At 39.2% G+C, this 26,772-nt stretch overlaps 1 protein-coding gene across 39 annotated transcripts in view; it reads right to left on the reverse strand.

Annotated features, from left to right (window-relative positions):
* Positions 1-26,772, reverse strand: part of SIPA1L1 (signal induced proliferation associated 1 like 1) — a 388,928-nt gene that overhangs the window by 102,972 nt on the left and 259,184 nt on the right. For all 39 annotated transcript variants that reach the window (XM_084892089.1, XM_084892086.1, XM_084892109.1 and 36 more), the window contains 2 exons: positions 9,258-9,388; positions 5,544-5,732 (listed from right to left, as the gene is read on the reverse strand). In XM_084892089.1, the coding sequence (XP_084748215.1) occupies positions 5,544-5,732; positions 9,258-9,388 (320 nt within the window). The remainder of the gene's footprint in view (positions 1-5,543; positions 5,733-9,257; positions 9,389-26,772) is intronic.

Raw genomic sequence — 26,772 nt, forward strand, 5'->3', positions numbered from 1 at the left:
ATAGCTAGTCCTGTAGGAAATAAAACTAGTTTAACTTTTTATTTTAAAGCTGAATTTAAAACACAATCCACAATATAAAATTAAGAAGACTGAAATATCTGCAATCAATTATTCTGTCCTTTTTGGACTGTGAACCAAACAATCCTTACTGCCTGTTTTACTAGCCATGCTTAGCTCCATCCCTGCAGTCCTACCACAACCAAAGACTTCCAAATGCTATGTTATCAGTCATGATAAATATGGGATATTACTTAGCACTAGAAAGGACTTCATATAGTCATCCAACCCAGCCTTAGCTGGGAGACAAAAGCTTGGATGAGCTGATGCAGAGTAAACACTACTTGTGAAGAGACAAGAAAGAGCTCCTACTGTGGCTGCTTCTTCCCCTCATCTGATGACTGACTATCAAGGCTATTTCCTTACTGACAATGTACTCGTACATATGCTGAGCTATCTGGAACCAATCTGGTGGCCAGGGGAACTTTAAACATGCATTAGCTCAGTGATCGGCAAATGGCAGCTCACGAGCCACATGCGGCTCATAAGCAGTGGTTTGCCGCTCTGTTGACTAATGAGTTTGCTGACCACTGCATTAGCTGATATCATAATCTAAGAAAAGATTAAAATTTTTGGAAGGGTAATTATTTTGCCAAAGCTTCATTCGTAGAAAATGTGTTTGGAAAAGTGTTTCCCCTATGATTGTTTGTTTAAATTCAGCTGCCTACATCAAAGAGTGGCTGGTTCAAATCCATTTGTCCTCAATAAAATAATGCAATGGGGCAGTGAAACGGCTAAGTCAGAAAGTAATGTTACCCATGTCCTTAGTCAAAGGATGAGTGCTATTCATTATCAACCAAACATTGCTTCTTTCCTATGTCTATTCTTGAGATATATTGCAGACTTAGATACTTTTCCCCTTTAATTTCAATAAGTTGAAGGTTAACTTTTTAAAGAAAAGAGAAGTCAATATTTTCATTTCTTTGCACCTTTAATAAATACCTAGAAAAACAATACAGATACTCATTTAGGTAAAATGACTACCATGTACATAAAACTTGACATATCCTGCTGCAACCGGTTTGGCTCAGTGGTAGAGCGTCGGTCTGCGGACTGAAAGGTCCCAGGTTCGATTTCGGTCAAGGGTATGTACCTTGGTTGTGGGCACATCCCCGGTAGGGGCTGTGCAAGAGGCAGCTGGTCAATGTTTCTCTCTCATCGACGTTTCTAGCTCTCTCTCTCCTTTCCTCTCTAAAAAATCAATAAAATATATTTAAAAAAACAAACAACAACAACAAAACTTGACATATCCTAATGAAAACAGGACTACTCATTTTCTCTACTGCAAACTGGCCATTGTACTTTAAGTATTTTTAAGTTCTGCTCCGGTTTTATTTGGGCTTAGCAGGTTATACTTAATATTGGGCACTGAAGTCTGGAGCAATAAAGCATGGATCCAGTTGTCCAGTTCTCCCTCTCACAGGAGGGAGGGAAAATAAGGGCATCTGTCTAGGGTGATGGGTGAAGAGTGTGGGCTCTCCAGGTCCAATGCCTGGATTTGAGACCGCCTCCACCAGATCCTAATTGTGATCTGAGGGTCTTTGAGCCTCTTTGGGCCTCAGCGCCCAGTCTGTAAAACAAGGACTACAACAGCACCTACAGCAAAGGCTGCTGAGTAGTAATTAAAAGAATCCATGCAAATTGTTCATCCAGTTGCCTGCCTTAGTCACTGTTCAATAAAAATACCTATTTTTACTTTTCTCTTGTATGCTCCTCACACTCCTGCTCAGCTGGACTGCTTGCCGCCCTGTGTCTCTCTAAAGCTTTGTTCTTATTCTGAGTCTAGACCCCGGTACTGCTTATTCCCTGGCCTGATGAAATCCTTTCTTTCCAAGGGCCTCCTCATCCTGATCCATCTGACCAATCCTGACTTGGCCCCATTGGTTTGCACCTCCATTGCTCTTCATTGGCAATTCTTTTATTATACTCATTTTATTAAACCTAACTTCCATTACAGTAACTTATGACTTTGTCTCCTCCATGGTTAAGGACTGTGTCTTACAAGCCTATTTCTTCTCTACAGTTTTAATAATCTGCAAAGAGTGGTTGCTCAATAAGTGTTTATGGGCTTTGAAGCAGTTATGCTCACTTGTGAAAGGAAGAGCAGCTATACCTAGAAGAGCAGCTCTCTCATGGGATAATTATCAAGATTTAATGAGATAATGCATGCAAAGGGCTACTTACCAGTTATCATTTTATCATTATCAATCACAACTACTATTTCTTCAGTGTTCACCACATCTGGCACTGTACTAAGTGCTTCACAGGTGTGAATGCAAACAGGGCTTGGCTCAGAATCCTCTCATTCCCCTCACAAAGAGTAGGTGAGATAAAGGTGTTTCTTAAAATAACTGATGAAGAAAAGTAACAAACCCAAAAAGTAACAGCTAACTTATTAAAAAGTTTGGCTTGAATAGATATGAAATTCCTGATATTTCACAACATAGCTTTGAGGATCAAAAAAATTCAAGATACACAAAAGTATATGAAAAGTTGCAATTCTTAAAAATAAAAGGAAGTATTAGGCAAACTGGTATCCAGTGCTCAGGACTGCTAAGGGAAAATGGCCTTGGGAACTGCTCAGTCTCAATCCTCCTAACTATAAAAGAGGCCAATAACCAGAACCCACCGCAAGGGGTGCTGAGGATGAAATCAGATGATGCTGATAAAGAGCTTAGAACCGTGTAAGTAAACATATATTCAGATATTTGCTTTCATTATAAGAGATGCTCTAACTTGTCTAATTAAGATCTAGGATCATGATGGATAAACTAAATCCAGACTGGATCCAAATTTTCTGAGTCACAACCTGTTCTAAATTCTTGGCAGTGTGAAATCACTGAGGTCAGTTTCATCTTCTTACTGCCCATTACAAGAGAATGGAGGTGGACATCGATATATGGTGAAGGGCCCAGAAAATCTTCAAGAAGGAGAATGTGAAAGCTTGAGTAAATCACAAGGCATATGTTCATTTCTAAAACTTCAGGAATTAAAATGCCTTTGTCAGTACCAACATACATATCAGAGTCTAGACAAATAAAAAACAAATTTTTATATTTCTGTGAAATGCTTTCTTTTATATTTTATAGATATAATTTTCATTTGTTCTGTTCATTTCAGCTTTTAAAAGTGGTAAAATGAGAAACTAAGGCACCAAGTATCGGAGAGGCAAATGCTACAATATATCTAAGCCGTTTAGAGAAAACATTAAAGGAATCACCTAAATAAAATTTAAAAGGAGATTTAGAATTACCTTTCAGTGAGTCCATTTTCTCGGTATCGGACTGTGAATCTTTTCAAAGGTAAAGATGTACAAAGAATGACATTTTAAGAAGTGATGACATAGATGGAAACCCAAAGTGCTTTGCAATGACTCTACTGCACTTATAAGCATTTCTGTTTTAAAATCTGTATTTGTAAATGTGCCCAAATAATGTTTCTCAAAATGATTCCAAGGCATTAATAAGATTTCCTACCAAAAAAATGACTCCCCAGACATAATGCCTAAGTATGTGTCTGTTTTTTAATAGTATAATTCTGGCATTGAAACTATGAAGATATAAATGAAATGACAGAGGCTAAGTGGGGATGTCCTTTGGTCCAGCTATATTGCTGCTTGTATAAAATAGCAGGTTTTAAATTCCTAGACTCCACTACTTAGTAAAATTTCCAAAATAAAACTGGGAGACTCACTTAAATTGCCAAATTTTATTTATGCCAGAAAGGCATTAAAGAAAACAACTGATACATATTATTATCATTAATTTATGAAGGAAAGTATATTTTAATACCCCTCCATCAGAATTAAGAAGCCCATAATTTCAAAATAATGGATAGTTTTGTGAATTAAATAAATCTAGCTTTAAATTAAACTCATTATAGTGTTATCTTTCCTGTGTTGATGGTACTAACGAGTATTCACCACAGATCAGCCCCACCTCGGGTCCAATATTTGTAATCACAAAGAGAGGCATAAAGTGTGCCAGAGATCTCATAAAATTTATACAAGTGGGGCACACATTTTTTACTTAATGTGGTTAAAACAAAGGGAAAATGGCAATAAATACCTCCTTTATATAAAACTAGAGGCCCAATGCATGAAATTTGTGCATGGGTGAGGTCCCTCAGCCTGGCCAATGATCCATGGGGGCCCATGAGGGCTGCGGAAGGTTGGCTGGGGGGAGGGGCCTCAGAAGGTTGGCTGTGGGAGTGCACTGACCACCAAGGGGCAGCTCCTGCACTGAGTGCATGCCCCTTGGTGGTCAGTGCATGTCATAGAGACCGGTCATTCAATTGCTTAGGCATATATTTAAAATCTAATGTAGAATTGAGAAAGTCCCATATATAATTATCAATGTCTAAATGTTGTTATTCTCCTCAAAACTGACAGTAACTAAAAAGATTGAATCCATAAAGTTGAACCTAATCATTTTTCTACTCCTCCTTTGTTAGAATTAAAGTACAAAATATTTATTGGAAGACGGCCCCGAAAATACTAAGTTTATGCATCAGTAGTCATCTGAAGCATTCAAACTGCTTCATATTTACATGTTATAAATATCAATGCTCACAGCCTATTTGAAATAAATATATGGGATAGACATTATCTTTATGATAAATGAAATGACTAGACAGAGAGCAATGATTAGAAAAGTTATATCCAACTACTGGACCATGATATAGGCCTATTGGCTCAATTAAAAGAATAAATATACCTTGAAACTAATTTTTCTGAACTTCATTTTAATACAATAGAAATTTTTATTAATTATGGATATACCATCAAAATTTGTTCATAAAATGGCATTTGTATTTTGACCAAATAGTCTCCACATTAAGGATAGGAAATACAGAAGTGAGAAAATATTGAGTATTTTCATTTTGTTACTAATTAGAACCCACCTTTTTAAAGTTTTATATTTAGTTTTGGCTGAAATACTTTGTTGGGTGTACTAACAGTCTTTAACATTTTAAACTTTTAAGACAGTGCTTGTACGAGTTAACAGTACAGGCTTTGAACTTATTAACTGTGTGAACTTGGACTTACTACTTAATCGCTGTACCTCAGATTCTTCATCTCTAAAACCATTCTCATAGGGTTGGGAGAATAAATGGGATAACATATTTAATTTACTTAAAATAGAGCCTGGTGAGTGGGTTCATTAGTGCTAGCTATTATTATTACTGTTATTGCTACTACTTATTCCTAGAGTACTTAAAAAATCCACCACATTTGTGGAAGATTGCCAAGAGTTGAACAGAGTTCAAATATCATATCCATCAATGCTGACATTGAGAATTTCATCAGATGAGAAATGTTTAGAGTTCAGAAAGCCAAGAAAAAGAAAATGAGTAACTGCAAAGAAAATACCCTTCACAATAAATGACATCAGATTTCCCTGTCAGAAAAAGAACTATGGAGGTCTATGCTCTGGAAGCCTAAAGAAACCTGAGCCTGAAGAATGTTCTCTGGAAGCCACACTCACCCCTTGTTCATCCAGTTTCATGAGCTGCTCTGTGACTTTGGGAGTGTTGAAGGCCAGCCGCAGGCACTGGACATTGAGCTCCGGGATCACGTGCTCCATCACTTCTTTCAGGGGCAGCCCCCGGGCTGTCGAGTGCTTTGCCGTTGAGGGTATGGCATCCTCCAGGACCGAACCTCTCAGTGTCATGAGCTGAAAGAGAGAACCGCTTCCGTTAATGACCTCCGGAAAGGAGAGAATCCTCATAAGTTCCTGGGCTTGAAAACGTGCACATGCTATAATATTTTATTCATAAACACACTGTCATACTTATAATTACATGTGAGTTTTTTAAGATGTATGTTATGCAATGATGCTTTCTATTAAAATGAAAGAGAGATTTGTTTGTATTTCTATTATCTTGATGTTATTTACTAAAAGCTCCTGGATTGGCATGACCATGTTCTTTTTTCTTTTATAATTAATTTTCTATTATGTTTTAATTGATGTTTTGAGAAAGAGAGAAGGGAGAGAGAGGGGGGAGAGGGGGAGAGGGAGAGTGAGAGAAAGAGGTAGAGAGAGAGAGAGAGAGAGACATTGATGTGTAAAACATCAATTGGTTGCCTCTTATATGTACCCCAACTGGGGATTGAACCACAACCTAGGTTTGTGCCATTACTAAGGATTAAACCAGCAACCTTTTTGATGTATGGGACAACATTCAACCAACTGTGCCACACTGGCCATGGCATCATGTTCTTTATTCTTGATGTATTTATTAACATGAAAAATTAATAGCATGAGAAGTCCCTGCATGAAAACTAAGTCTTACTTTATTACATACTAGAGGCCTAGTGCACAAATTCGTGCATGGTGGGGGTCAGGCTGGTCCTGCCAGGGGAGGGGCCACAGGAGGTTGGTTGATCAGCCCTGCCCCCCGCAGTGAGCATCATAGCGACCCATCGTTCTGGTCACTTAGGGTATATATATATATATATATATATATATATATATATATATATATATATATATATATATATATGCCTATCTCACCAAGTCAGGAGCTATGGCCTGAAACTGACATCTAGAGCATTTCTATCAAAGGACTTTTGTTAGTTTCTTTCTGTGAAGAGCCTCATAAAGATATTACCATGAATCCACATTTAAGGATTATTTTTATTGGATAGAAAAAATTACACAAAAGCTAGTGACAAATAAACATCAGAGAGGGGAAGGAAGGGATAAAGGAAGGCAGGAAAGAAGGAAAAGAGAAAGGGAGGGAGATGGGAGGGAAGGGGGAAGCAAGAAGAGGAGGAGGGATGTGGGGGATAGAAAGTACTACTTTGGGCATTATGTGTGTAGTAATGAACAACTCAGATAAAAATTCCATCCTCACTGAGACAGAAAAATAAAAAAATAAGAACAATATGTGAGATAGTGTTAAGTATTCATGAAACAATAAAGCCTGGAATTGGATATGAAATTGTAGATGAAGCTCCCTGTGATTTATGAGCAAAGGCCAGAAGGAAATGAGAGAGCTCTGGCCAACAGGATGCCTGGGGAAGAGTATCACACCGCAGAGGAACAGGGAGCATTCAAGACCCAAGGCGGAGGTGCCCTGAGACGGCCCAAGAGGAAGAGGTCGTGTGGCCGGGACAGACTACTGAGGGCAGTTGGACATGAGGTCCTGAGCAGATGTGCCTGTCTCCTAGGTACAAAGGAGACCTGCTTGTACTCAGAGGCAGATGAGAAACCAGTACAGGATTCTGAGTTGAGGATTGACAAGATCTGGATTACATTTCAAAAGGATCACTGCTGGGCCAAAGCTGGCAGGCAGTTCTCAGGGAAAGATGATGGTGGCTTGGCCCTGGCCCAGGCCCAGGCAGAGGAATGGGAGAAGTGGCTGAATCCTGGACATATTTTGAAGACAAAGTGAACAAATTCTGCTTATACTTGGGGGTGTCAAGAGGAAGGAGAAGATTTGGGAGTGGGGGTAGATGTAGGAAAAGAGAAGAGTCAAGTGCAGCTTCCAGGTTTCTGGCCTGAACCACCAGAATAATGGAGTTGTCATCAACCAGGCATTAATTTGAACATGAAAACAAGTGGAAATGGCTTTTTGAACCATGAACATTTGACCTGGATGTTTCAATCAAAAGCTAGGGAAATGGATGCAAGGGACCTGATGCATTCTCATGGATCAGCAGGAAAAGGACAGACTATGAGACCAGGGACCTGGAGGGAGGTGCAGGTGCAGCACTCCAGGCCAAGGTGGCAAGAGAGGAAAGAACAGAGGTGGGAAGGAAGAGTCAGTGTGGGTCACCCAATGCAACTAAGGGGTCACCTTGCTGTAGGACAGGAGTAACCCTGGAGAGAGGGGCTGGAGCTAGGTGGGGAGTGCCCGCCAGGCAAGCTGACAGGTACACTCATGGAAATCACTGACAGGTTCTAGAGAGAGTGCTGACTTAGAAAACGTCAACTTCTGGCCTAAAGAATGATAGGGCAGTGACAAGAAGAAAAAATTTAAATGGGTTTAAAGCAGAAAAGAAATATTAAGATAGAGGCCTTAAATCAGAGTGGCCTTGGGAGGAGAAAAAGAAATACTTGGGTGTAAGCTGAGGCTCACAGAAATCTGGTGGAAATCTGGAAATGACCAACTACCTCCAACCAACTTCAAAAACACAGTGTGTTCTCTGTTTTTCATGTCAACAGAAGGATTTACATGCTTATAGTTAGCTTTGGTGTGGAGAAAAATACACTGGAGAATGTTAATCTTCGTTTCAATCTGGCTGCCATATATACACATTAAGATATTAAAGTCATGCCTTAAAAAAAAATCTTATTTTTAATTTCCCCAGAGTTCGAGCTTAGGAACAATGACTAAGTGAGGCCAACCTCTGAAACTCAATAGGAGCAGTATAGCCAAATGCCCCATTAAAGTAGTTTCAAAACTATTATTTTCTAGATACCTCAAGGGGGTATTAGGCATTAGTGTGTAACAATGATCCTAAGTGCTCGGAGGTAATAAATGGATAGCTGGCACAGTAATTTATGTTTAGAAAGAGGACAGAACTTCATAATCCCAAATTTGTTGTTGGCTTTTTAAGAAATGCTTTGTTGGCTAGTTTCTTTCTTTCTTTGAACCTGGATTTCATTAAAAAATAAAAAGTGACATATTATATGTACTTAGATTCCTAAATTGCTCCAAAGGCCTGTTTCACCCACACCACACAGCCTCTGGTTCCAATAGCCCATGCTCTAGGCCTCAGAGAATAGGTCCAAAAGATGGTGAAGGGAAAGTCTTTTCCCCTCTCTTGAGTCATAAGTAACCTAAGCATTCGTTTGGAGGAGTGTGCTGAGCCCTAGGTCACGCGCTCCCATGTGTGAGCACCCCAGCTCCTCCACTGGCTCGGCATTTTGTGGCTACCCTAGCAGGACAGGCGATATCCCATTTGGGATTCTGAGGGCTCCAATTTCTTGGGCCCCACGCAATGGACGTATCTTTCTCTGAATCAAAACTCCCATTCATTTACTGAATCTCTCCAGAGCTCAGTGGAAAGAAAGGCTCTAGCTCAAACCATTCTGTCCACGCCCATCGCCACCAGAATGAATGAAAGGGGGCTTTGTGACTTTCGGAGACATTTGTGATCAGGCGATATTAAATTCAATTGCTTTGCTACAGCTACCACTATACTTTTTTCTCAATTCCATTAAGCCTCACCTTTCTCATTTGCAACTTACCTCACTTGTCCTAAATATTATTCGGTAGTTATAAGGAGATCCATTTTCTTTCATTTCTTCTGGTTTTTCCCTTCGAATGCTCACAGCCACTGGACCAAGATTCTCATCAGCCCCAAAATAGTTCCAGTGTTCTTAAGTAAAATAAGACAAAACAAAATTAAAATGCGATGTTCTGCTGGACATTTAGATCACTCAAATTACTTTATATCAATAAAATGCAAACACATTGAACAAACATCAATATTCTTCGATGTGTTATAAAAACAAGGCCTTGGCTACACAGCTATAGTTTTAGAGCAGGTAACACTGAAGAGAGGTGGCCTGTTGAGTTTCTTTGCTTTTTCTCCCTACATTCTACCATTTAAATAGGGTAAGTTTGTGTCTGAGATATTTAGCTTTTCTTTAAAAACAAAACAAAACAAAACAAAACAAAAAATACCCCAAATCTATTGAAAATAGAGTTTGAAGACAGAGGGATTTCCCCAAGATTGAAAAAAAACATTTCTTTGGATTGGAGCAAGAAGGTCTATGCATCATGGAGCAGCACTCTGGTCCCAGGGAGCCCAGGGACCATGGCAAAGGGACTCAGAGAAAAGAGCTTCGTCCCAGAATGCTGGCTCACCAATGGCTTCTCCATATAGTGAGCACAAAAGCATCCCACAAGGCCACTGGACCGGAGGGCATGGTGTAGTCTGGGACAATGGGCCTCTCCTAGGTAACCTGTGTGGCCAGTGACTTAATAGGATTCAAAGAATTCTCTTCAAGACCCCAAATGTTAACAGAACCTTGGGGGTTAAGGGGAGTCTCCTTAAGATTGATTTACCTTCCTCCTGACAGGAACAAAATTAAATTAATTTACAGATAATTTTGAAAAGGGATTTTTTACTATGCACCTGTGTATGTGTGCATACACTTCTTTTTTTTTTTTTTTTTACAATAATTGATACATACATGAGATGTTCACAGATGAGGAAGTCCATAAAACACAGAAATATATGAAAAGCTAGAGTAAATAACCCATTTTTCAAACTTCCAAAACATTTACTTTATACCATTCTGTATAATTTACATGTGGCATGACTATATGACTGAGTTACGATATGGTATGTTATTCTCATACAAAAAGCACAATATTTGAAAATACATGCTATTCCCATACAAAATCCATGAGAATTAGAAATTACAGCGTAAAATACTGAATCTGTAGTTTTAAAATTTAGGTAATACATATGAAAATACTTAGCAAGTACTAAAGATCAACTATAAAAGATATAATCATAAATACTGAGGGCTCTCTAAGAAGGTTATCATAATCTATGGAGATTCAAAAAGAAAAGCACGTGGAAATACAGGCAACAAACATACAACTGAGAAACAAACCAATAAATGTCACAAAATATATGTACAAACGCTCAGGCACACCCTCAAAGCACAGCTGTGAGAATCACACTCAGAGGTGATTTACTCTTAACTTTGCACATAATTTTAATAAGCGTGGCTGTCTGTTCTTCCTAAGCCAGAGGTGTGATAATTCCAGATGCTGACGAAGTCCAGAGTGTAGGCTGATACAGACTTGCATGCAGACAGCAATGTGATAGAACAACTGACAACAAGGAAGAAAACAGAAAGGGAGAAGGCTGAAATAGTATAAAAAAGCAGACAAGAACTTAAAGAAAAACAGACATCAATCCAGGGCCATTCTCTGAAGGAGCAAGAGCTTAACACATTCCAGTAACTTCAGAAGGTAATTGAAAAAGTTTTTATTGATTTGAGAGAGAGAACGAGAAAAGGAGGGAGGGAAAGAGAGAAACATCAATGATGATAGAGAATCATCCATCGGCTGCCTCTCCCACACACCCCTACTGGGAATTGAGCCCTCAACCCGGGCATGTGCCCTGACCAGGAATCAATCCAGCGACTTCTTGGCTCATGGAGCAACGCTCAACCACTGAGCCACACTGGCCAGGCAAAGAAGATAATTTAATACTGCAGCACAGAACAACAGTGGAGGGATCAAGATGAGTGTGAGACTCATCCATGACATTCTGCTTCCTGCATGTCAGGGATTCATCTGAAACCCAACTCTCTAGGAACTCCTTAATCACACCCAACACATCTCAGGTGAGACTGCTGCTCTCAGCTGTGGAGAAATTCATACACATGTATCTCAGGCCACAGTCAATTCTTCTTCATCAACTTCAACTCATTCCCAAGCTGTCCCTGCCCAGCTCCCCTTCTCCAGAGCAGATATTTCAAACACTCTCTGTTCTCCTTCCACCTTCCCGCACCTGCTTTCTCCTCAATACCAGCCAATGATAATGCTGTCTACTAAGTCACAGAGAAAACAAGGAAGCCCCTTTAGAAGCAAATGTCTTCATTTTCCATCACACTTGCCAACTTACCTGGATCCATTCCAGACCTTTGCTTCCTTCTCTTTACAACCCAGAACTCAATCTCACCCTATATGCTGGCCTCTACACAGTCCGCCTTTCCAGAAGCTCTGATGCCTTGACTACCCTCCTTCGACCTTTGACTTCTCCCTCTCTATTCACTGATTTCCATTATCACTCGATCAAGCTCAAGTCTTCTTCATCTTTAATTATAACACACCGACAACACCTTATCCCCCTTCAGGAATTCTTGAAAGGGCTGCCTGGTTCTTCACCTTAGAATTACTGTAAGCTGACATCCACCTGAAGTAACCAATGATAGCCTTAAAGTTAAAAACAAATGGATAGGTTGGTCTCAAACTCTCCCTAACATCTGCCACAGTGGATCATTTCATTTTTTTTTTTCTTCCTAGAAGCACTCTTCCTGGCTTCTGTGACAGCACTCTCTCCTGATTTTCCTTCTATCACTCTGGCTATCACTCAGTTTCCCTTCCTCTTACCATCCTGAATATTCCATCCACTCTCAGCAATTCAACTGCCATCTCGATGCTGCTTATGGTCAAAAGTCTACATGCTCACTCCAGACTTCTCTGAGCCCTCTACCTAGTGGAACTCTATTTGTCTGTCCTATGGACATTTGCAAAAGTGAACCCATCACCTTGCACCAAACCTACGAAGCTCTCCCTGCAGCCTGATTTTTACCGACTGCTACCACATTCACCTCCTTGCTCGTGCCAGATTCTCTGTCATGCCTGCACACTGTAGCTCCTACAAGCTCTCTTAAATCTATCTATTTTGTCTCCATCCCTCTGCCAATGACTTCCCCATCACCATTTGCCTGTATGTTTGTAAGTCTTCTAACTGGTTTGCTTTTATCCAATTTGTTTACACAGCAGCCAAATGTCCATTAAAATTTGCAAATCTGACCATCACCATTAAGTTTAAACTCCTTCCCGGGCTTTCCCAAGGGCCCTTGCATACTTTCATGGCTTCCCAAAGACTCCCAACCTGTCACCAGCCCAACACTCATTTCAACTCAGACCTTTCCATCATCCTTCTGACCTGAGGACCTCTGACACGAAACTTCTCTCAGTTGTTCAAACTCGCTCTGCCCTTTCTCACCCCAAAATTCTACCCAAACATTCTTCCCACAACAACTCTTTATTTGACCAAGCCTTCTCATCCTCCATGTCTAATCCGAACTATTACTACTAATCTGACATCCTCTAAAAGAATGATTGAATACTTGAGCACAATGAAAGTGTTTCCTTGGCATATTAAAACAAATACTTTATTTCAAAATGTTAAAATTCACAGAAATACAAACTAGTGAAACCAAATATTTAATACATTTCAAATACAAAAATTTAGAAATGTTACAACAAAAATGTAAATTTATAAATATATAAATATTAAACACAATCAACTTAGTATAAATTATCAGATAAAATAAGTGTTATTTTAAAATGAAACTAAACCCTACATAAAAATGACAAATGTTAATTTAAAAAAAAAATTAAAGATAATTTAAATGTTTTTTTTGTGTGTGTGTGTCCTCATCAACACTGACTTTTTTTTGTGCAATTTTCCCAGCTGCTTAGGAAGTACATTTCTGAGTTGGGGATGGTGATGAGATAATTATACACTAACTTTCTAACACTTTCTTCAGACTTTATCTTTAAACACACTCATCTCTAGTTTGATAACTCTGGGAAGAGCTTTCAAAACTTATTTGTGCTTGTGCAGAAACATGCCCTTTTTTTTTTTTTTTTTTTTTTTTTTTTACTAAAAGTGAGCTCTAGCTATTTTACTCAAAAAGCATTTCCATTGGTCTTCAACTACTTCAGTTTCATTGATGTAGAAGAAGAAGAAGATTCTGGACTGGTTTCCTGTGTCAAATTCACTACTATCATGATTAGACTCTGCTTATTCAAAAAGTCTTTCAACTTGAGTAAGATTTATTCTTGCAGTAACCCTTGTTTTATTTTTGTCCACTGTATGCTCCTAAAATTTATAGAGCTGCAGGGGAAAACCCTTTCCACACAAACACTTTATTTCATTCAAAATCCTAATGCGGTGGCAGAGGAGTCTGGTTCAGCAAGTCACCTTAGATTGAATTTTCAAGTCCTTAAACTTTGATCTCAAGACAAATGACTCAGATTTTTTTTCTTTAACTTAAGCACCATTCTTTTAAGAGATGCCCTCAGTCTGGTCCTCCTGGCCTGTCCCTCGATGTCACTGGCCTGCAGTCCCTTCCCTCAGACCACAGCCTTTAGGCAGCACTTCTCACCTGCAGCGCTTTCCATTTATTCCTACCAGCCATTTACCTCCTTCCTTCACTAATGAAGCTATCCACCAATGGCAGAGAGCTCTTCAGCCAGACCCACAATCAGCTCTGTCTTTATGGAAGGGGAAGAGAAGGAACACCGATAGGGGAGTTGCAGTCTATGAGTAAACAAAGGCTGGGAGCCCTGGATGAGAGAATTCAGGAGGATGAAAGCCAGAGGAAGGGAAGAGGAATTGGACGGTAGGGTGGGTAAATCTGCTAATGGATGACTTGAAATGCAGGTATTACATTATTATATGACCAAAAATAATGAGATTTTATTGCCAGCATACTGGAATGCCTCAAACCAATACTGAAATCACTATATTAAATACAATGCAGCAAAGTGAGTCCCTTTGCCAAGCACTCAAATATTCACATCAAACCATGGAAATACAGTATTTCCTTCGTTTTTATAGATATGGAAACTATGATTTAGAAAGAGCAAGCCACTTCCCAGCCACAGCTAGTAAACAGCAGTGCCAAAGTCCAAACACATTATTTGAACTACTGATTCCAAAGTTCATTTTCTTAGCCATTATACAGAACGTTATCTTCCCAACTTTCCAAAATTATATTATAAATAAAATTTGGTATCTAAAGGGATTAACTAGCCAGATCATACATAAAGCTTTATTCCTTGATGTGCTATTGAGCCAAGAATTCACTGTCTATAATGGGAGAGATATTAATGTTTTTTCTATATATGGGTGACTTCCCCCCTGCCTTTATTTTTCACATTTAACACCTAAACAAATGTTTAGCCTGAGGTATTCTTATTAGTTCTGGTTCTTGGGTTTAACAAGGATAGTACATAGAGTGCCAATGATCAGTTCTGCCATCCCTACAATTTTCCACATAAATAGCTATATTCTTAACAAATAATAATTCCACATTTTCCTTAGAGAGGAAAAATAGTAAATAGTTCAAAGCACCAAGTAATTAGATCAAGCATACTTCACATCACATGGGACTATGACCCACAGATAAGTATGTGGGCAAAAGACAAAAGAAGTGAAGTCTGGCATTTTATTTTCATTGTAAAAAAGTAAAGAAAGAAAGAAAGAAAGAAAAAGATCACAAGAGTTGTAGGGCTTCAACCAGTGAGTCCTGATCTCTGTATTATTTTTTAATGATATTTGCAGACTTCATATTAATATCAGTTGTACATTTCCTTAGGAATACCAGCATAATCTGAACTGTGTGTAACTATGAGCAAAAATACATTCTTACTTTATATAAGACATATAAAGTTATAATTCATGGCTCAAATATTTCTTTAGAATTGTTAACTTAGAACTTTAAATAGGAAAAACAAACAGATGAACACAAATCAAAGAAATGGAAAGCAAGTAACAGTCTCTATCTTGCACCTATTAAAATTAGTGACCACATCTCAGAGGCACAAAACAGTCCTTGGTAGGGGCATAATACATTCATTCATACACGACTGGTGGACTGTGGACTGGCACTAACCATTTTAGAAAGTACTTATTTACTTATGTGTGTGTTATAATATAGCAATCTATATACCAGTATATACTAGTAAAAGCCTAAGCTACGGTCCAACCGTCTAACCGGTAGGTATGACATGCACTGACCCTTGGGGGCAGACACTCAACATAGGAGCTGCTGAGCTGCAGTGACTTGGTAGCTGAGGTTCATGGGTGACGCACCGGAAACCAGAGAAGAGGGAGCCCAATTCCGGGATGTATTACCTGAGAACCACCCTCTTGCAATCTGGGAATTCTCGGGGGATGTCATTGAGCCGTTTCAGCCCAATTCCTGCATGCCAGGTCAAGGGACCCCCGATGCATGAATCGGTGCACCAGGCCTCTAATGTGTTATAATATAGCAATAGATGTTAAAAATCACAGGAAGATTCTAATCTTAGTTACCCTAATGGACCATGCAGAAGGAAAGATGAAAGCTCCTTTTCTCTATAAAGGGCATCTTCAGTCACCATGGAAGGGGGACACTAAAGATACTAGTAAAGAATAAAACAATGACCACTTAACTTTACTAGCTGGAATTAAAATCATTTCGCCATTTTAAACTATTTTTTCTTAAAATAGTCTGCTTGGTAGGCTACAAGTATGCCACTGGCAGTACAATAAACTTCGACTCTCAGTAGTCTTTAGCTCAGTATTTTCATGAGATAGAGAATTTGGATGAAATACTAACACATGCTTCTATAAAGCTACTTAGCTTTGCCTATTGGGTTCAAGTTGTTTAACTGTTTTATTTTCATGCAACTTACATCTTACTATGTATGGCAGGTCCAAAAGCCAAGAGAATTAAGAGGAAAAGGCAGCAGCAGCACATTCTGCTATTCAAATGAAACACAGATTTGCCAAGGTGCAGGCGCTGAGAGTCCAACAGTTATAGAATGGCACTTTCAGAGAAGCACTCCACCCAGAGTCTCCGTCTCTGGCCCTCGAAGGGCTCATCCTAATTATAAGGGTGGAGGTTCCGTGAGAACTAAATAGCCTAAGACTTTGCCTCATAATCAAAAGCAGGTCAGAAAAATGGCTGGACATTTACACAGGACTGGCCACCTGCCAGGATTCTGTTCCAAAGCACTCCCCTAAGCTTATAATTAATATTACACAAGAGTAATTGTCTACATTATAAAGTGCACAGTACTCTGAGGTCCCAATTCTTCTTTCCATAAGTAACTTAAAAAGTAGGGTGGTCTGTCACGGATTCATAGATACAGAGAACAAATTGATGGTTGCCAGATAGGAGAGGGCTTGTGGGACTTGGGGAGCTGGGTGACAAAGGGAAAGAGATTAAGACGTAGTTACAAAATAGTCATGGGGATATAAAGTACAGCACAGGAAATATAGTCAATAATATTGTAATAACTATGTATGGTACCAGGTGGTTACTAGACTTACTGGGGGAGAACCACTTCATAAATTATATAAATGGCTAACCACTATGCTGTATACCTGAAACTGCCATAAAATAATATTGAATGTCAACTATAATTGAAATATAAAAATTTTAAAATGAAAAAAAAAGTAAGGTGCTCTGTTTGCCAAAGTTACACGAAATACTGGGGCTTAAATCTGCGTGTGACTAAACAGACCCTAATGATTCCCTAACTTGCCAATAAAAGGTAGGCTTTAATATGAAGTTATGTTGACATTAATAAATTGTTTCAAAGTGATTTAAGAAAAGGTACAAAGAGCCCTGACTGGTTTAGCTCAGTGGATAGAGCATTTGCCTGCGGACTGAAGAGTTCCAGGTTCGATTCCAGTTAAGGGCATGTACCTTGGTTGTGGGCACATCCCCAGTAGGGGGGTGTATGCAGGAGGTAGCTGATCTATGTTTTTCTCTCATTTATGTTTCTAACTCACTATCCCTCCCCTTTCCTGTCTGTAAAAAATAAATAAAAAATATATTTTTTTAAAGTACAAAGAAAACTTTATTTAAAACAAAGGAAAAGTAAATAAAAAAAAAACAGAATCAAATGAAATATTTTTATTGGCCATTATCAATCTAAACAAATAGCAAATAATGATATTTTTTAAAATTCAATCTCACTAGTGATGAAAGAAATAAAAACATTTTGGGCTGATAATAAATGTTCAAAAATAAAAATTGTAAATATTCAAAGTAGGCAAGAAAATGTTAAAACTATAGTCTTAAATGTATAATTTAACCAGGGGTCTTCAAACTACAGCCCGCGGGCCACATGCGGCCCGCAGAGGAGTCTGATCCGGCCCGCCAGGTTTTTTGGGCAGTGAGCGCAGCCGAGGTGTTACAGTAGGAATTAGTAGTTCATATAGTCCGGCCCTCCAGCTCTCTGAGAGACCGTGATCTGGCCCCCACTTTAAAAAGTTTGAGGACCCCTGATTTAAGCTTTCTAGTCTCAGCTTTCTTAAGAACTTGTGTAAAGTTCACACCATTTAATCGCAAATGAAAGCCATTTCAAGGAGATACCTGTTTCTATCTCAATTTCTTTGTTACCCCTTACCAGGAATACGCAGCAGCAAGAAATCTTCCTATATAAAATGCCTTTGAAGGCCAAAACCAGTTTGGCTCAGTGGTAGAGCATGGGTCTGTGAACTGAAAGGTCCCAGGTTGGATTCCAGGCATTGGCTGTGGGCACATCCCCGGTAGGGGATATGCAAGAGGCCTCTGGTCGATGTTTCTCTCTCATCGACGTTTCTAACTCGCTATCTCTCTCCCTTCCTCTCTGTAAAAAATCAATAAAATATATATATTTTTTAAAATGCCTTTGAAGGATTTGGAAGGAGTCCCTCAGAGACTGGCAGAAATCCAAAGCAGAAGTTATGAGCGCAAGGACCATGCATAGTCTATATACTTGATGACTAACTGTCCATATGAATTAAGAGATTGCTTCTACTGATGGTTTTACATCATCAAATGTTTCTACTTGACTTGGATTCAGTTGGGAAGATCTTTCCTTTCATCCGGCTGAAGCTCAGACGAATGGCCTCCCCATGAGAAGAGGAGGCTCCATGAGAAGACCAGGAAATTAGTTGATACAATAAAGTCAGTAGTTTTGGGCTTACTCAGGATGTGGGGCTCACTGTGTCTAAAGTTATAATGAGGTATGCACTTGAGAAAGAGGTGACAAGCTCTATTATGAGTTATCAACTGTACTAAAATAACAGATAGAAAGGGCCCTTATTTCCTTTAGACCAGTGGTCTCCAACCTTTCAGATCTCATGGACCACCGGTTGGTGACCACTGCTCCAAACGTTTCCTTAAACCAGCACTGCCAACCTTTCGGACCTTACGGACCACAAGTGGTCCGAGAACCATCAGTTGGTGACTGCTGTTTTAGATTACAAACCAGCACGAAAATTCTTTGAAATATGGGCATCAGTAAGCACGGCTGTAACTTTATGCACGTTGACACAGGAAGTTGGGAAAGCATTGCCGTTTTCACATGGACAGCTCATGTGTTAACCACTGTTATTGACTACCTAAAGGGTTTTTTTGGTTTGTTTTTTGCTTTTTATCTTGACTGCTTTTAGACTTACAGAAAAATTGCAAAAGTACATGGCATCTCCACATCTTCCTACCCCAGTCTCCCCCAGTGGATCTTATGTAACTACACATCTTACAATCATCATTAATCATAACCAGGAAATTAACATTGGTACAATCCCATTAACTAAAGAACTGACTCAGCCAAAACTGGTTTGGCTCAGTGGATAGAGTGTCGGCCTGCAGACTGAAAGGTCCCAGGTTCGATTCCAGTCAAGGGCATGTACTTTGGTTGCAGGCACATCCCTAGTACGGGGTGTGCAAGAGGCAGCTGATTGGTGATTCTCATTGATGTTTCTAACTCTCTATCTCTCTCTCTTCCTTTCTGTAAAAAATCAATAAAATATATAAAAAAAAAAAAAAAAAAAAAAAAAAAAAGAACAGACTCAAATTTCACCAGTTTTCCCACTGTATTTTTTGGACTTCAAAATCCCTTTCGGGATCCCATGCTGCCCTTCACTGTTACTTCTCTTTAGACCCCTACAGTCTGTAATCATTTTTCAATCAGTACTTGTCTCTCAAGACTTTGATAACTTTGAAAATATTTTATTACTCTATTTGGGCTTGGTGATTTCACCTGATTGGCCTATGGTTATGTATGCATTTTGGGCAAGAGAACTACTGAAATAACATAACCTTTCAGTTCATCATTTCAAGGAGTCCGTGACATAGACCTCAATTCACTTGGTTCAGGTGGCGTCTGACAAGTGTCCTTATCATGCATGACCTTACTATCTTTCTCCTTATTTACAAATATCTTTGGGGAGATCTTTTGAGATTATGCAAATCCTGCTTTTCCTCCTGTTTCTCCTCAAACTGTCACCCACTGATTTTAGCATCTATCAATTTTGTCTGATAAAGTTTACAATAGTAAAAAATCAGTCTCTATAGTGGTGTTTTGGGTCTGTGGGATCAATTGGTGGTCTTGGTTAATTTCCATAAAACCACTGTGACCACACACAGACTTGTGGTCTCATTTCCTGAAAAGAGAGGAAAAGAAACTACAACATATTAATTCAGCGTCTGGCACAGAACACAAGGTCATATACACAGAGAGCCCTGATTGTCTCTACCTGATGCTATAAATGCAAGATACACTGGCTCGTCAATTCAGTAAGTCTTATACTTCCCATCAGCACCCAACATTCACTCACTGCGGATCAAACGTGGGCCCGCCTAAGCTGTAGTCCTGGCCTTCAGGCAGAGCCTAGACTGGTTATGAACCAGGGCATCATGGAAAGCATTGTGCAGAAACAAGGGGCGCAGGGTGGCTCAGAGGTGGGAGAGCACCTGAACCTTAGGGAGGAAGGGGGTCACACAGGCATCACGAGCCCAGGAGAGGCAGGAGCTTGTGAGGTAAGAGAAGATGGGAGGACAACTCATTCTAAAACGCTCCTATGCTGGGCCAGAGGAGCAGTCAAAGCACATGTCCTTTTCCCCAACTTCCACAAACCTCTGGACTGATATGACATTGGTAACACAGAGCCTGAATGCTTAGAGGTCAGGGTTTAGTCAAGCAGTGCTGGGACTCAGGAGATCACACCCAAGAAAGGAGAGGATGTTTGTCTTCCAAGGAGTAAACATGTCAACTTTTATAACTAATGGCCTCCTTGCTGCTAGAAGCCCAGAGCAGGTAAAAAGTCAGCAGCAGAACATTCCTAGGCTGGTTTCTCAGTCAGTTAGTTAGTTAGTGCTTCAAATCCCCCTGAGGAGGACTACATAATTAGAGAGCTCCCTTTAAACAAATCACACATAGTTCATGAGATCACAATCCTATATAATAAAAGCTTAATATGCTATGTGTCCAGTAGGCTATTCAACCAATCAAAGAGCAATATGCTAATGATATGCTAAAGATGTTCAATCACTCCCTATGACATGCTCTGACCACCAGTAGGCAGACAGTTGACTGGTCAACCAGTCACTATGACGTGCACTGACCACCAGGGGACAGACTCTCTGAGTGGTAGGTTAGCTTGCTGCTGGGATCCAGCCAACTGGGACTAAGCAAGATGGGCTGGAGACGTCCTGAAGCCCTCCCCAGCCCCGATCATACACTGGTGGGATCCTTTGGTTTGGCCTGCGCCCTCTTGCAATCAGGACCCCTCAGGAGATGTCAGATAGCCAGTTTGGGCCCGATCCCACAGTCCAGGCAAAGGAACCTCACTGGTGCACAAATTCATGCACTGGTCCCTAGTAAAAAATGAAAGACATTAAAACAATCAAGTATACAGATATAAAACCTTTCCATATTAATTTTGGCAGAAATTAATATTTATGTTCAAGAGCACAGAGTACACTGTGGTTCAGTAGAACAGACTTGTTGACTTGAGTGACTTAAAATATAACACTGTTCATATAAAAAACCACCTTTATCCAACCAGAAAGAATACATGCACCCTTATGTCCACAGCAGTGTTATTTACAATAGCCAAGATCTGGAAACAGCCTAAATGCTCATTAGTAGACAAGTGGATAAAAAAGCTGTGATTCATTTACACAATGGAATACCATGCAGCTGTAAAAAAGAAGGAACTCTTAACCCTTTGCAACAGTGTGGATGGACATGGAAATTATTCAGCTAACTGAAATAAACCAGGCAGAGAAAGACAAATATCGCATGATCTCAGTTATATGTGGAATCCAATGAACAAAATAAACTGACGAAATAAATGGATCCAAAGGCTTTAAATACATGAACAGACTGACATCTCAGAGGGGAAAGATGTAGGTGGGACTGGAAGAGATTAGCCAAAGAACATATATGCATATATGCATAACCCACAGACACAGACAATAATGTAGTGAAGGCCTAGGAGGAGGGGGAGGGAGACTGGGGAGGGGAGAAAACAAAGGGGGGAAGATATGGAGGTCATCTGTAATAGTCTCAACAGTTAAAAAAAAAAAAAAGAATTATCTTTTAAAAACTAAATTAGAGGACATCTTAAAGTTTCTTCAAGCCTAATGTTGCTATACTCATTGGATTAAAAAAAGAAAAAGAACAAAATAAGCAAGATTTTTACAAATAAGGTTAGCTGAATGGTGTCCCTGATGTTCTATCAGTACCATACAATACTCCACCAAAACATATAATAGCTACTTGTTAACAAACTGGAACTTGAAGCATAGCTTCTGAGAACAAAATTAAGAGTACATCAGAGTGCTAAAGCTGTCACTTCAAGTACAGATTAAGTTAAGTGCACATATTCTAAAGAAATGATTACAAGAGGTTGGGACATAAATAAAGAAAACTGGACGTTACAATAGGAGCTGAAATCCAAGTTGCTGGTGTCCTCAAACTGGTTAATCCTGGGGCCCAACATATTGTGAACTTCATTTGTGTGGCTGTGTGCTCCAAAACATGGGGATGGGGTGGGGTAGGGAGAGGTGGAGGTGTAGGAGGAAGGTGAACAAATAAAAACAGTCAAATCTGGTGATTTAAAGTTACCAGAAGAATAATCGGGTGCACAAACATCAGTTTTCCATCTTTTTGAGAGTGGGAAAATATTCTTAAATGAGCTTCGCCCCAGATAACGGCAGTTTCTCCTGGCTGCTGGGCAGCAGGGAGGGGCCTTCCCTACCAGAGCTTCTTCACAAACTTGACTTTGAGAGTGACACCCCACCAACATCAGATACCCTATCAACACTTTGATCAATGGAGCAACAAACACCACAGCCAAGGCAACCCCTGGGCTCCTCTCTCTTCTATTGATGCATTTCTCTGAACGGGATTCAGGAAGGTCATGCCTCACAGACAATTGTGTAGTCAGTGCAAACGAAAAAATTCTGTATGGGAACACCAAAGGCAGTGCGTAACGGCTAGGAAAAGGTCTCCTCAATCAGCCATGTCGGCTACAGGTAACAATTATTCTATAACTTAGTATTTTCCACTTACAAATTTCCTTGGTACTTAGATCATGGGGACTATGTATATAAATGAGAAATACAAAACATAAATGTACTCCAAGGGAGAGGTCTAGATTAACTTTAATGCTCTCCTACTGCCTGGTTGGTGCCTCTCTAGGAAGGCTCAGATTGCATCGCTTGGACTTATCTTACTGACAGCTTCATTTGGGATCCTATGAGCACTAAGTGAGGAGGTCTGCATAAAGCACAAAGTAATAACACAATAAATGTTAGCTGTATTATTACTATCATTTACTCCATGCTGAGGCTCAGCAGACACATCACACACACTACAAAAGAGCAACGAGAAGTGGGCAGGAAAAAGGACCGGAAAAAAGAACACTGACAGTGTTTTGCTTATTTTAATAAGTGCAAACAGTGGGATTCCTCTGCTGGTCCGGGATCTTTGCTGCAATAGTCTGGGCTTACATGTTGAAGCCAAATACCTTCTACAGACCAAATTTTCAAAATAATGATGTTTATAAAAACATCAGCCAAACACAATTAAAATTTACATATAATGTTGACAGTATACTGTTTTCCCTAGAGACTTAGCCACAATGAAGTCAGAAATGCATTAAACAGAAGAATGGAAAATATGTGGTGACAAAGAGGTTAGAGTGAGAACCAGGCCAAGAGCCTGTACCCTGCTGCTGGGAGATAAATTACACCTGGCATTGATGTACTTCTGCAAAAGGGCTGACTCACTTTAAGGTTCTGATTAGGAAAAATGAGTTAGTGCACTAATTGCAGTGAATCAATTTGTATATAAAGATTATAAGATAATTACTTAACTATATTTTATACAGTGATAAATGTATAGATATTAAATATTTTAATATACAGTTATACTTTAGGGGGTTTAATATCAACTTCAAATGATGTTACCCATAGTCAAAATTTGCTGTATATTACCATATTGTGACAAATGACCTGTTTGGGTTGAAAGTTCTAAGTTGTGTGGCCCAAGAAAATACAGCAGGCATTCTATGTAACTGCCTTTCACTGAGCCAACCTCCTGGATTAAATATTGCCCCGGGCTTCCTCTGTAAACCACGATGATGAATACCCAATGGCACTAGCAAGCAATCCATAGCACCACACACATGGGATTTCTGCTCCCACTAGCTGGACAAAGAGTCTGCTGTGTCTTCCAAACCTGTTTATGCCAGTTGACTTGTTACTGTAATTATGAAATTTAATTAAATATTATGAAAGCTTATGGAATATGAGCACAAAAAAATAAATCTCATTCCTACTAAAAACTAAGTTGAAGGTCTTGGAAAGACTTAATAAAGACAAGTCACTAAAAAAAAAAAAAAAAAAAAAAAAAAAAAAAAAAAGCTTTTGCATTAGATGTGGGTGAGATGGCTATAAAAAAATGAGAAAAAAATATGAAACCTAAGATCTTATAATATTCAGATTGCTTTGATAGTGTCTGTGTTTGTGCTCTTGTGGTTTATACTATTAATACAAACAAAGACATCAAAATAGTAGAATCGCTGTCAAAAAAAAATCCCTTGGACTCACAAGAGTTTGGCAAATATACTTTTATATATTTTAATGAAAATAAAATATTTTTAATATGTACACTTTTTAAAGACTTCCTATTTAACAGTTATTTTTCAATTACTAATTCTAATTATGTTGGGTAAGAGGTACTTTTCCATGCTTCAAATTAGAAAATATTTTGGATTGGTGGCTTTTAAATTTATGAAGTGTTATGAGCTAAACTGGATTACTCTGAAATATAGGCATTCAAAGTTTTATCCCAAACTTTGGAGAGAAAATCCTTTAAACAAATTTCTACCAGATTTAAACATAAAAATACACTCCTTCCTTTTAGAGTAATACAGTAGAGAGCTGAGCCCAGCGGTTAAGAACATGACTCTGGTCAGACTCAAAGGTGGAATCCTGATCTAACATTACTAGCTCCATGACAGCTAAACCACTAATGTCACTTAAGCCGTGTTCTCATCTGGAAAATGTCACCAATAGCGGCCCCTACCGCAGTGGGCAGAGAGGTTGAAATGAGAATATGCATGTCATATCAAAAGTTCCTAGTACATAATAAGTGCTTGAAAATGTTCAGTATTACTGTTACCATATTGCCTAATGGAGGAAAAGTACCTACTACTACATAAAAAAGATTATAACTAATATGTTCTTTCTTGTGTTGGATCTGAAGTGTCAATTTTCAGCAAGATGGCCTTCACCCACAGACAGCTCAGAAACACCTGGGAAAATTTTCCCAGGTACAACGGATCAGGCATTCTCAGCTGGGTGCAATAGTACTACCTAAGGAATATTTGGCAATGCTTGGAGACATTTTAGGTTGTCACAACTGGGGAAGGGGGGGGGCGGGGGGGGGAGACACACATTGGCATCTAGGGCACATGTGTCAAACACAAGGCCCGCGGGCCAAATCCAGCCCGCCAGGCCTTGCAATGTGGCCCGCACCGCGCTGTCATCACTGCACTCCGCTGTCAGTTTATGACATTGTCAGTTTATGACTGTTCAGTAAACCATTCGGCCCGCGATTTAGGCTGGATTTTAGATTTTGGCCCCTTCTCTGATTGAGTTCGACACCCCTAGTCTAGGGCATAGAGGCCTGGGGTGCTGCTGAACATCCTACAATGCATAGGATAGCCTCCCTCCAAAGAAGTATCTGGTCTCAAATGCCAAGGTGGGAACACTGAGAAACGCTACAGCTTAAAGGACAGTATAAGAAAAAGTGATTTCTAAAATCTACTTCAGGAATTATCCCAAGAGAATAAAAGTTGCCTAAAATTGAAATTGGGGTCTTCATTATCATATTCATTCCAGAAGCATTGCCATGAATATTTAGGAGACATATGTTCTTGTAACAAGATAAGATTCTCCTGGTCAATAGGAGACCCTCTGAAATAGGGTCTTATCATGTAATAACCTTAGGGTAAGTTTTATTCTAAAGCCATAATGAATACCAGAAATGCAATGTCATTTAGAAGAATTAGTCTAAATAAAATTTAAAAAACTCCAAAATGGTAAGTGGGAAATCGAAACATTGCTGTAGTCATCTGCATACAAGGCCTTTCGACCCGGCTGCAGAGGTTTCCGAGCCAGCCCACGGGACCACAGGTGCATGTCCCTCCCGGGCCAGCATCCTGTTTCCCAGCTTGGGTGCTTATATGACAAACTCACTCATCAATTAATAATGCTGCTCAAAAACACTATTAGAGAGCTCTTATGAGTTCATTTAAACTACCGACTTTTTAACAAATCACAGGGCCTTTCTTAAAAGTCTGAGATAAAATGTTACACAAGCTATAATCCAACAATATATGTATATATTTCCCCCCAAGAACAAAGAAAAACTAGAAAGGAAGTCACTAACATGTTGAGGGTACTTATCTCTTCAGTGCTTTTTTTATTCAAATACAGAAGATCTAAATTTGATTCCTGGCTCTGAAACTTATTGGCTCTGTGACTTTTGTCAAATAATGTAATTAACTCCCACTAAAATGCCTGTGAAACAAAGAGAAATGTATTACAATCCGCATTAACTGATGAGAACATTGAGGTGGGAAAGCAATGGTCCTGCACTAATTGCAAAAGTGATAAATTAATGAAAGGCAGCATTAAGATGGTTTTTGTAACCCTTAATATAAAGCTATATTTAAAACATTTTCAACGTTAACATTTATCTGTAAAGGATACACAAGTACTTCTACACAGAGATTATATACCTCATTCACTAAATCAGATGTTTTGTTTGTTTTTAAAATGAGTATTTAATATATAGGACATTTTAATACCTTAAAGTAATTCATAAAAATGCAAATAGAAATACATTACAAAGAGAAACACATCACAGCAAATACCT

The sequence above is a fragment of the Pipistrellus hanaki genome, assembly GCF_964339955.1.
Source record: "Pipistrellus hanaki genome assembly, chromosome: 1".
NCBI classification, from domain to species: domain Eukaryota; kingdom Metazoa; phylum Chordata; class Mammalia; order Chiroptera; family Vespertilionidae; genus Pipistrellus; species Pipistrellus hanaki.